The following is a 13,101-nucleotide window of genomic DNA, read 5'->3' as shown; positions in this document are numbered from 1 at the left end:
AGCTTGTCCCAGGCTGTGGCGATGCCTCCTCCTTGTAGTAGACCTCAAGAGGAGTAGTCAGGGTTCATTGCCTGGTATCCTCTTGCCGGGAGCGTGCAGTAAAGGCTTCTGGATGGTGTGGTCCCCTTAGGCAAGGTTTAAATAACAAAACTGGTTTCAGCGTACTACGAAGATAAGCGCTGAGTCTGTTGCAAAGGTCCTGGGAGGATGAGATGGCGATAGTCTCACTGCTGAGTTAGGCGAACTCTTTGATGATGCTGAAGAGTTCTTTGTTGTTGTGTGAATGGGTGGAGATTCTGTCCTAGAGTGCTTTCTTCCTTGAGTGTCGGAGGAGTTTGTGGTGAGGAATGGTGGCTGCTTTGTAGCTGTCGAGGTCTGCTGGGGTAGAACCCCTGAGGGTACCATCTGGGTATAAATACACCATATCTTTGCTAGAGCAGGCAGAGGAGAAAGACTTCCATGCTACACACTGACGTGAGACGCTGAGGTTCCTGCACGCACAAACTCCAGAACGCAGTGGTTTGACATCACTCACGGGATGTCCATCTCGAGACCAACACGGAGTCCTTCTTTCTCTCACACCAGGTAATGGGGTTGGCTTCATCCTAGGGGGATCCTTGGATCTATACCTACATACATGCTAGGTATACTTAGGTACATCTAGTTAGGTTTGCATCGTAGGAGTATGCATTATTATTGTCATGTATTTGTATGCCTGCCTATATTCATTATTTTAGCACTATTGTAGAAATTTAACATCCATTTACTCTGTTGGTGCTTATAATCATTTATATCCGTTTCTGTTCCATAGTTGTTTAAGCACACCTACTTTACACTAGAATTACGCTGGTTCAATAAATGATTATTGAAAATGTCCCCACCATTTATTCTGTGTATCTGTCAGAGACAAAGTGAGCACGAGTGACTGAGCGAAAAGTACTGTACCGTTTTCTACGATCCCTGATGGGACAGGATTGTCAGGTTCAATAGTTGCCAGAAACTATTCTCTCCTTGATAAGGGGAGTTTACAGTGGCACTGTGAGGTGGCTGGTATACAGGCAAATATACCCCGTGGCGGGTGTCTGGAATCAGTCTGGATACCAATCCCACAGTTTCTGTTGTCTAAATGTGCAGATCCTTTAAAGATGTTTAGGAACTACATGGCATGGTGCCGCCAACGTTGGTTTGGATCTTATTTAACGGTCAAATCTGAGTAGATTAGTTGTGCTTTTCTCAGAGACCCCTACTCACATTTACCCAGAGATGTTAGGAGTGGGAAGTGAAAAATCTGCTGCAGCTGAGTAGTCATATCCTATGTATTGGCTGTAGGATTTATTCAAGCTTGAAGGAGAAATAGTTCCCTATTGTGCATAAAACCTTATCTCATTTTCCTTGAAACTTTTTCAACAATGAAGACAACGCTGCGGCATTATGTGTGAATACAGCAAGGGAAGAAGAGCAGGAAGGTGCTATAAAAATTTCAGAGAATGTCAGAACTGCCCTTACTTTAAAATTAGCAGACTACAGAGTCACAGCAAGAGGTGACATAGCAACCTTTGTGATTAAGGTACACAAGTCCTACAGGACAGAGGTATTCTATGTATGGGTCAAATTCCCACCAGAAAATGCACGCACAAACACATTTTATTCTTACACTGAAGATGACATACCAGAGGAATATTGTCCATACGAGGACATTGAATGAGCTCACTTACCAGGAGCACATGAACTAGTTTAAAGGCGCCTTCCCACATACAACAGATGAAGTGAGACTCAGTCCGCTTGGCAGAGACAGAGCCACTTGGCCGGTCCTAGTGGCTCGCACACTGCAACCAGACATTGACACAATGCCGGTAGCAGACTTACGTCCACTACACAAAGAAATAATAAAACTTCACAGAAATCTGACAGAGTTCCTTATGAGAACACTCACACTTCAGCCCAAATGTAGGGGTCTGCACCTAAAATAACTCCACAAGCGCTAAACGCAGTTATGGGTAAAATGCCCATGTGAGCAAATGGCATTCTGGATAGCTCAGAAAATCACACAGTAAGAGGCAGTGTTTCTACACAAAAGCCCTAAAGAAAAACATAGAATGCTAACAATCTGCTTGCCAATGGGAATAACTCCCCAGATAGAGGATTGTACCTCTTGGGGTACAGTTTTCGCTGCCATCTATACCAGAACTCATGGTATCCCTTCAATAGCAGTAATACAGGATGTATTGAGGCAGATACAGAATGAGTATGGAGCAGAACCTGCTCTGAACATAGGGTTGAAATTGTTAGAAAATCTTGCCCATAAAAGGGGAGACAACAGCAGTGGTAATACGCGAACGCCTGAGGGATTTCACTCCTATACAACAGGAGCATGAATTACCTAAAATTATAGAAGAAACATATGCCAAATTAGGTAGAGATAATTTGGGACCTAGAGCAAAAAAACCTCAACTCATGGGTGGACCTGAAAAGTATAACACCAAGCAAGCACCAGATTCTTCTAAGAAGAAATGGGACAATTAAAAACTAAAGAATAGAGAAAATAAATCACAATCAAGGGGTGGGTCTCCTCAGCAGGAGCCCTCCAAAATGAGGTACAACCTTAGGAATCGTGATAACATTAAAAAACCTGACAGGTATCGGGATACTGATACATGTTCCTCACCTACCTTTCAGGGTTCATCAAAAAATCTCCGAGAGGGAAGGATGGTCAAAACATAGACAAGAAGAGCATACAAAGTCCAGAGACATGCATTGCACTTCAGACTTTAATATCAAAAAAGAAGATAAACCAAAATCAAAACCACAATTCAAAAAGAAGAGCGTGGCAGGTCTTAAAGTAAAAAATGCCAAGGATACTGAGGACTCAACTTCTGAATGGGGAATGGGCTCTGACGATGCTAGACAGTGCAGTAGAAGTAACAAAAGCTCACCAGAACCTGATGGAATTTCTGGTGACAGCGACGTTGAATGAGCATATCACGGTGGAGAAACCTGATACAGGGATAAGTGCCCCACACCCATTATATGAAATAACACTCCAAATGCAGGGGGACAAACCCTGAAAAATTAAAGGTCTCTTTTGGGAGAACCTGACTCATGGCTATGAAATTATTTTGGCTGATAAAGATTGGCCGCCTGAGATTGTTATGGAGTGCCTAAAGGGAGAAACAGTAATTTTACAGGCTTTTTCCGACCTAGTTCTAGTATCACTAAAACATTAATATGCGCAGGATTGGGGGGTAGTACTTGCTCCAGCATAATATCCCAAACATGTAGGGTGGGATACTGAGTCACCTCACCATGTAATTCCAGTAAAAAACAACTCCAACTCTACGAAGACAGTACGCAATTAAACAAGAAGCAAAAGAACAAGCCAGGGAGATCTTAAATCAACTTGAATACCAAGGTGCAATAGAGAATTGCACCTCTTCAATGAATAATCCTTTGTTTCCTGTAATGAAGCTTGACAATTCATACCATCTACTTTTAGACTACAGACATTTGGATACATGCACAAAGACATTTTCAGTACAGAATGCCCACAGTGCTGTATTAATAAATAACTGTGCGGAAAAAATAGAAAACAACACTAGATTTCTCAAAATTATTTTCCTGCCAAAATATAGCACCTGAAAGCAGATATTTGACAGCATTCTCAGCCCTAGGCTTTCAGCGTCAATTCTGTTGACTGCCCCACGGGTATGACGATAGCCCTGGGTTGTTCTCAGCTAGAATAATAGACTTACTTCAAAACTTTGATGAGGAGGCTTTGTCCTACATAGATGATATTTATTTGATGGATGATGGTTTATTAGATCACTTAACCAGAGTGAGCAACATCATTTTGGGATTCGCCTCTGAGGGCTACAAATTCAACTTTAAAAAATCAAAAATAGCCCACCTCAACTACCTATTTATGGGATAGGAGTTATCAAGTGAAGGAAAAAGCCTAGTAGCTAACTTTTTAGACAAATGTGCACTGCTCTAACCTCCAAAAACTCTGAAAAATGTTCAATAAATATTGGGATTCCTAGATTTTGGCAGAACATACATTTTAGATTACGTGAAAAAGGTAAAATCTTTCTACGATTTATTCAGACCTGATTTTTCAATTAGACATTGGACGCAGGAACACATGGATATCCTTTGTTTCTTACAAGCTGACATGATAGCTTCCAAATACCTACACAGACTTGTAAATACTACAAATCTGGTGATCTGTGTAATCGCAGGTCAATCAGGGTACACTTACCTACCCTTCAATGAAGGCGGAACGGTACCCATTGCATACAAATCTCACTTGTACACAAAAGCTGAAATGTGCTTTTCTTCTACAGAAAACAATCTGACAGCAGTACAGACTGCCATAGTGAGAGATAGAGCACTGGCACAGGGGAAACAAATAATTGTCGTAACTCCAGTACTGACATTAGAGACTATTACAAAGGCAACCATTCTGAAGGCAGAAGCTTTACATCCACGATGAATACAATGGGCTATTTCTCTCACTGCGACAGATGTAGACTACAAATACAATTCTACATCAAAAACTCAAGCATTCCTGCGATACAAACAAGAATATCCTCTCCAGAATTAAATAATGACTCTAGATCAGTATGAATACATTATTTACACTGATGGTTCTGCTCAGCCTGTCACAGGAAGTAAACAGCAATACAGTGCAGCTTGTGCGATTGTAAAAGGACATATGCAGGAAGGCAAGTTCCATCCTAGCAGTACAAAGACACAGTCTCTGGGAGACTGCACGGTCCAGCTGGCAGAATTAAAATCTCTATTACTGGCATGTATTAATACGGATTGGGAATTCCCCGCACTTATAGTGTGCGATTCATTTTACTGTGTCCAGTCTTACAATGAATATCTTCACTACTGAGATCAGAATGGGTTTAAAGACTTAATTGCTTTGGGAACAAGTGGCAGAGCTGAAAAAAGACTTGCAAAGAGCTCACGTGATACACACGCTGAGTCATCAATATGATGGCGTTCACATTGAAGGAAATTCTTTGGCTGATGAAGCCGCCAAGGTGACAGTGTAAACTACTGCTGTAGCTGCTATCCCTCATTGTAGAGAATAGACGGTGGCTAATATTGGTTCACACGAAAACAGCTCAGCCGTGCTGAAAGGCTTTCCACTCAAGTACTCCTACAAAGTTAGATTAAAAAACATATTCCGTATGCTCAAATTCCAAAAGTGGGGAATAGAGTAATACCATATATGGATCGCAGATTAGGTTTAATTCTAGCTGCATTCGAGGGTCTGGGTTCTGCATACGCAGGGATTACCGCAACAGTTTCTCTACTGAAACAATGCTAATGATGGCTAGGATTAACACAACACACAAAAGCATTTGTCCTTAAGTGCGACATCTGTCAGCAGATGAAGAGTTCCACCCTAGCACGTCCAGCGCAAACACTACTACTAATAACAGACAGACCATTCTTGCTTGTGACTATTTGGACCACTGCACCCCCATACAATCTGATGGGGCTTACAAACACATCTTGGTGGCAGGGGATTCATGCTTTAGATTCCTGTGGGTTTGGCCTCAGAGCTCGGCTGACACCCGAACTGTTAAATACGATTTGCTAGTCTTCACAAGGACATACGCAGTTGGCACATTGCATTCTGAACGTGGCCTGCGTTTAGCTCTCTGGCTTACAAGGAAGCCATGGGAAGTTTGGGTGGTGCATTGTGGCACTCCTCTCCATATCATCCAGAGGGAAATTCTGTTTTGGAAAGGAAAAGCCGACACTTAAAGCAATCCTTAATAGCAAGGGTATTAGGCTCAGGTGGTAGTTGGGTCAATCACCTATATGGGGTCCAGATGGAACTTAATAACATGTCAAGACGTTCCACAGGAGGTATCACCCCTTACAAAGTCCTATTTGGGACGAGAATGTGGGTACCTGACCTCGATTATGGCAGCACAGTGGCGTATGAAAAACCGTCTGACATCAATAAATGTGTGGCTGTTTTACAAGAACTCAATGAATTCCAGACACTACAAAGCAACATCCAAGTAAAACGCACCACCACTGGGGTAGTAAAATCAATCACTGCAAGAAATACCTGGAGCCCAAAATTCGGGTATCTGGTCAGAGAAAAGATTGTGGACAAGAAAGAATTTGGGCCATCATACAGAAAGTCTGTACCTGTCCTGGCTGTCGAAGGAACAAGAACAGTAATTCTTCTGCCTCCAGCACGCAAGAAAGAAAAGAGATTTGTCTCCATTGATCTGATCACAACACACTATGTGGCTGATCCTGAATGGCAGGCCGTGCAGGCTCCTGGGTAGCCACTGATCTCCTCTCGCTAACATACAGGAGGGTCAGACACAAAGACTAATAACATTTGAAGAGTTTCCTATACGAAGTACTGAAGTTACCAACAATGAAATGGAACTCGTTCCTATTGAAATTGAACATAAAAAAGCAAATAAAACACAGCTATCAATTCGGCCTACCACCGACATCTACATCAATATGCCTCTACAGGAGACATCTGCCAGTTCAACAAAACCTACTGAGCTTCCAAAGATAGATGCATCTGGCTACTTCAAAGATTTTGACATGTTTTCTCTGGATCCAAGTGAACCTGAGTCACCGCCAGCTCCAATTTTCTGTGAAAAACAACTTCATGGTTTTAAATAATGTCTGAAAAAGACATACCTAGTCTCACGATGGCTACAGCTCTGGTTAGCAACTGGCATACTGTTCCTCCTGGATACGTTTAGTGACTGTCTTTCTCTTGCTTGTGAATGGACACTATCTCCCAGAATGCTCCGTAGTATCAGATGTGAACTTGGTTCTGAAACCTCATACGTCTTCACATTGTGAACAGAGAGACCTGTCCTATGTTAACATCACAGCAATTCCAGTTCCTGACAGAATAGTTTGGGACAGAGTTTCATATGATGTTTTTGGTCCCACTGAACTTTTGAAAATACCACATGTATTCAAAATGTCTTTAAATGATATCATCACCTCTACTACATATTCTGACGATTGGGATTTTGAAACTGTTAATAGTATGTTGTCTGATTTAGAACTGTCTACAGCATTTATAAAAAATAAAATGTTTGATGACTCATCTGATTTTCATACCATGTACTGTTACCAACATTATGGTCATCTCTTTCTGTATAAAACAAGTGCACCACATAATGTTTTCGCAGACCACCAATGGAAACATTGCCCAACACCACCGAAAGGTGATTCCCAAACATTTGCACAAAATGTTTGCCTACTTTTCCGGGAATAATACATCAGATCCACGCTAATATTATTATAAGCTTGCACCTACATCTGCGAAGAAAAGTATGCTCACTAACATGAAACAGATATACTCTGCATCCTTTATTGCCCAACTGTCTGAACAGGGTTTCGACTTATGTAAAGACACTATAGACACAAAATCAGTCTGGGGGAACAAGACAATGGCAGGTTCAGGGAACTAAGGCACTATTTAGAGCATGCCTCATACCACAACAGATTATTTTCCTGAACAACACTGAGCAACAGACTTCCTGTCTTGGGTCAGCCAAGATTAAGGACTCGAACATAACTCATATTCCCTAATTTCGAGGGGATAGCAAAACTATACAGAAAATGGCGAAGGTACACTAGATGACATCATGCATGGTGTTTCATACAATTCAACAGACCCCAATTGAAAGGGATGGTTGGTTTGGCCTATATACACAAATAGGTGTCAGTCAAGATTCAAGGGTACCACCGAAGGGTTTAGTATCCATAGGCCTGACTTATGCTATGTACAACGAGAACATACGGGGGTGGTGACATCATACAGTGTTAGGAGGTTATGCCTAGATTGGCTAAGAACGTCAACACTGTCACAGGTGAAACAACACTTGTCCTTACTCTCAGATGACATGGATCTTAGGGATTTTTTGTTGGTCCCGAAAGCCACGTCAGAAACGCTTCCTATACGCTGTTTATAATGAAATTTGGAAAATCTCTCAACAGAAAGCTGGGGAAAGATTGCATGAAATTGACAGAGTTAACTTGGAAAAGGCTTTGGCTGTGGTTGACAATGGCATGACCACACTAACATCCAGAATTTATTCACTGGGCAACATTGTATCTTCTGCTATAGATATAATGAAACAGGATCTGTTCATCTTACCACACGGACAATCACAGTTACGTTCTATTGTGTAATTAAACTGTACGCTACAATCTTTGTGCTCTGGTTCTGTGCCCTGGTGATATATCAACAGTGCATCTCTGTTCTCTGCATATAATTTGACTGAATAGCAGACAACAATGGCACAAAGGAATGTGATATATACAATGCTGCACATTAAAAAATTAGACCAATTACCTTTCACCATGGCAGAATTACAGTTCAGAGAATGGTTTATTCATGGCCATATAATATTGCCGGTAACAACTTTCCAGTTTAAAAATTGCCTAGAACACCACCAGGTAGGCAGGGATGAAGCAATAGGTAGGGAATTCATCCACAAATCTTGGGAACTACTGTATAGATTTAGATGCAGGAATGGGGAAGCTGAAGTGTTTCTCAGCGGTACAGACTGAAATAATTTTCTGAGTGTATCTCTCATTTGCCAGGATATTATGCTTCACAGTGCCTGTAACGGTTCACTTGCAAACCTATCCTGTCATTTGATGGGTTCCCCAGCTGCCGTGACTAATTCAGTGTTCAAGCTGCTCTCAAATGGGAGTTACTTAATGCTGAATAATCAAGGTTGTTTGGGATGATTTCAGGCATCGCATATCTTGTCACTTTAAGTTCCAGGGTTACTTGCTGTATGCAAGTATTGTTTCCACTGACCCACACAGTTATGGAGGCACCGTTTTGGAGTTCATTGAATGTGCCCTTTATACGGTTTGATGCTCTGAGCCAAATGAAAGCCATGCTTTTACAGAAAGATGAGCCCGAGGGACTTTTGATCTTCAGGTTGCAAGGTCCTCAGCTGAGATCCAGGCACTAGTATGCACTAACTGCCCTTTCCATTTTGGAGAAATGGTTCAGCGTATTAACATGTTTGATACGAAGGATATAGTACACCTATTTAGGATCATAGGTTCGGAACTGTAGAGCACCTTTCAGACAGTCTTTGGAGTGATTCTAGTTTTTATACACACTGTCTTTGGAAGCATTTTTGGAGCACTTCCGCTAAACCTGCTACTGGTAGTGGGAATCCTATTTAAATTTTTCTGCTACGCAAACGACATCCCAGTCACCAAGGAGATGGAAAAAACGCTCTTGGAGCGACGTTACCGTGATCGCATGGTACTCCATCTGGGCACACCTCGACTTCGGGAGCTAAGCAAGTCTTGATTCCTATCATTCCGACCAGTCTGGATTGACTGTGTTTTGCATGTAGTCCGCTGCTAGTTCTGCGGACAAGAATGCGTGTTGGATCTCTGTCTAACACTTCCATCGGTTGCGCCACCATACGTGGATGTATCACTGGACCCGTTAACGGCCTATGTACTGCAGTTTCCCCAGCGTATTCCCATGTTGATGTCAGCATTCTTAGAGCCACCACAGGGTACTTCAGCTCCTGTTGGATTAGATACCGGCTCTACCACAGGTACACAGGCTTTGGATATTTCAAACGCCTCCTCGGCATTGGCTTTGGGAACTGAAGATCATCTTTGCTCGACTGACCTGATCTGTGAGGTGTTACTGGGACCGTCGTCTGCGAAGGCAAGCAGCAGTGATGTTGCGTCTCCCACACATGACCATAAAGATTTGGCTCTCTGTGTGCTAGGAAGAATTCAGCCTTATTCCAAAACAACCGAATTTGGATTTTTAAACAAATTATTTTTTCCTCCTATACTACTACTCAACACCATGGCTTTCAGACGCTCTCAGTTGCTCCAACCATATAAATAAACATATTCTAAAGGACTTTTAGAAATTTTTAAACATATATAAAGGATATATAGAGTTTTAAGACACTTTAAAAAAAATACTTTTAGACATTTTATTCTGAACATTTTTTAACAATTGTACCGCAATATAGGCCAGGGTAGTCACCTTACCTTTCACATAGATGTTCCTGCCATTAGACCACATAACAGGTTTTAGTATTGACCTTTTACCTAGTTAGGTGCTGTATAAAATGCTGTGTGGTTTTTACAGAAAACTAGCCTCATTAATTATGCATGAGAATTCGCAGAATCACAGCAGGATTACCATCTTCTGCATAATAACTATGTATAAGGGTCATCTCTTCCATCATCCTCGGCTTACTTGACACAGCAAGGTAGAACCCCTGAGGGTACCTTTTGGATATATATACACCATATCTTTGCTGGGGCAGGTAGAGGAGAAAGACTTTCATGCTGACACATTGAAGCAAGATGCTGAGGTTCCTGCACGCAGACACTCCAGCACACAGTGGTCTGACATCCCTCGCAGGATGTCCATCTCAAGACCAAGGTGGGGTCCTTCATTCTCTCACACCAGGTAATGGGATTGGCTTCATCCTAGGGGTATTCTTGGCTCTATACCTGCATACATGCTAGGTACAATTAGGTACATCTAGATAGGGTTGCATCGTAGGAGTACGCATTATTATTGTCATGTCATAGACCTGCCAACATTCATTGTTTTAGCACTATGGTAGAAATCTACCATCCATTTACCCTGTTGGTGCTTATAATCATTTATATCTGTTTCTGTCTTATGGTTGTTTCAGCACACCTATTTTACACTAGAATCACGCTGGTTCAATAAATGCTTATTGAAAACGTTCCCACCATTTATTCTGTGTATCCATCCGAGACAAAATGAGCATGAGTGACTGAGTGAAAAGTACTGTACTGTTTCCATGATCCCTTAAGGGACAGGGTTGTCTTGTTCAATAGTTGCCAGGAACTATTCTCTCCTTGGTAAGAGGAGTTCATAGTGGCACTGTCAGCTAGCTGGTATACAGGTAAACATACCCGGTGGGGGTGTCTGGAATCAGTCTGGACACCAATCCCACAATTTGTGTTGTCTAAACGCACAGATCCTATATAGATTTATAGGAACTACACAGCAGTTTCAGTGTGTCCCACGCTGCAGAGATGCTTCTCCCTTGAAATAGTCCTTGAGGGGGGTTCATGGTTTACCACCTGGCTGCCTCCTGGCGGGAGCGTGCAGTGAAGCCCACTGGATGGTATTGTCCCCTTAGGCAAGGTTTAAACAACAAAGCTGGGTCATGTGGAGGGAGGACTTTTTAAAATATTTTTGGGGGGGGTCAGTGGATTCACCGCAAGCCCCAGCATAGCCCCATGGAGAATCTTGATGTAGATCAGTGGCACATCAACATTTTGTAAAAAGTGGAACAAGGCACAAGTTAGAGTCACTTTAGGGCAAGTGTTACACTTACTTGAGATACCTATAACTAGTGAATTACAGTGATTTTATTAGTTTAAAATGTTGTTTCAACTGACATTTTTAGCTGATTATAGTATCCCTTTAACCTTTGTTTTTTCTGTATATTTATATATAATCATACACAAATCATAATAAGGAAAAATTAGTATTCACCTCTGGGCCTCAATTAACGGTGTGCATGTATACTCTGGTGGATAGTACGGTGGAGGTGGTATTGGAGGTATGAACTCATCAAAATCCAAGGTCTGATGAAGAATAGTTCCATGGGGAGTAATACATTCAGGGTTGCTGGACTGCGACCTCTGTGGTAGAAACTGCAAGATAAACATAAATATTATGCAGGTAAATTATGTGACTTTATTTATATGCCAACAATTCTTTTATTATCAAGAAGAAATCAAATAGTGTACATTCTTATATCACAGAGACTTCATACAGTTTCCCATAGCTATTACATGTGAGCTATTTAATGCTTTGGTACATGCACATAAGATTATAATATTGGACAGTATAAACTAATAATAGAAAAATGAATGAGGGTAATACAAAACAATACACATTTGACTAAATAGGGCAATATTGGATACAGCAGAATGAAAGTAGGGGGGGTCTGGTGGAAAGGATAGAGAAAGCATCTATTCTCCCTATAGCGGCTGCCTGCCTTCATTCCAAAATTTTACCATATTCAGGTGTCATTGGTTTTGCTGAGGGTGAGAAGATTACATGACAGAAGAATATCTTGCTCTCTGTAATAAGCACTATCTTATCTAGAGCTTTGTGTCTTACTGTGAGACTAGTTGCATTATTAATGTATTACTATTATTATTATTGTTATTATTTATAATATTATTAATAATCATGGTATTTTTTAAAACAAAATTCTGCACTATGTAGATGTTAAGAGGGGTTAGTCTGATCAGCATGGTTGATTGTGTATATGTATATATTTATACTCCTGCAGAATTAGGTAATAGGTCCGTATCTATGTGGAGTGTCCATTTACCATCAATTACTTAATTCTGTAAGCTACTGGGTTACTAGTCTGCCCTGTTTAGGACATAACCCCAATTACATTGCAAATGTGACCTTCTCCCTTATCCAGTCATCCATTGGGGACCGTCAGTTGGCACCAATGTTGTAGGATACATATTTTGGCTGCTTCTAAGGATTCTGACAGCCATCTATGTAAGTGGTGTGCCATTCATGTTACATCTTCTACACTGCGTAATAGTGCCTATTGGGCTGATGGTGGTTTATTGATGGTGCCTTCCCTGGACATTTCTGCCCATATTGTGTGTCCCAATAAGTATTCAAATGGTTATGATGCCACTAAATATGGCGTAGGCCACATCCCACCCTCCCAAAATTTATTTCTAGCTTCTCTAACAGCCTTATTGTCTGTAAGCATCAGGTCTGGCCAGTCTTCTTCACAGTACTCTAAGTAGTATGATTTGCCATCTGGAACTAGTTTTCTGCGCTACTGGTAGAGTTCCAGCAAGCATTCTATATAGTTCCGAAACAAGTCCTCTGAACAGACTTCTTATATTGCATTAGTGACAGATGGAGGAGGCTGGCAAATCAAACGTATGTGGACCCATACATTTCTGTAGATAGCTGTGCAGTAGTTTCAGGAGATCAGCATTCTTTGCTGAACCCTTTTTTGGTAGCCATACGGCACTGCGTACTTTGCTCATGTT

At 41.4% G+C, this 13,101-nt stretch overlaps 1 protein-coding gene across 3 annotated transcripts in view; it reads right to left on the bottom strand.

The window, feature by feature from the left end:
- Positions 1-13,101, bottom strand: part of ENTREP2 (endosomal transmembrane epsin interactor 2) — a 1,789,361-nt gene that overhangs the window by 375,362 nt on the left and 1,400,898 nt on the right. For all 3 annotated transcript variants that reach the window (XM_085644081.1, XM_085644083.1, XM_085644082.1), the window contains one exon: positions 11,558-11,718. In XM_085644081.1, the coding sequence (XP_085500207.1) occupies positions 11,558-11,718 (161 nt within the window). The remainder of the gene's footprint in view (positions 1-11,557; positions 11,719-13,101) is intronic.

Source organism: Triturus cristatus, chromosome 3_1 (assembly GCF_964204655.1).
Source record: "Triturus cristatus chromosome 3_1, aTriCri1.1, whole genome shotgun sequence".
NCBI classification, from domain to species: Eukaryota; Metazoa; Chordata; class Amphibia; order Caudata; family Salamandridae; genus Triturus; species Triturus cristatus.
Note: the sequence above shows the minus strand (reverse complement) of the source record. Positions and strands in the feature narration are given on the sequence as shown.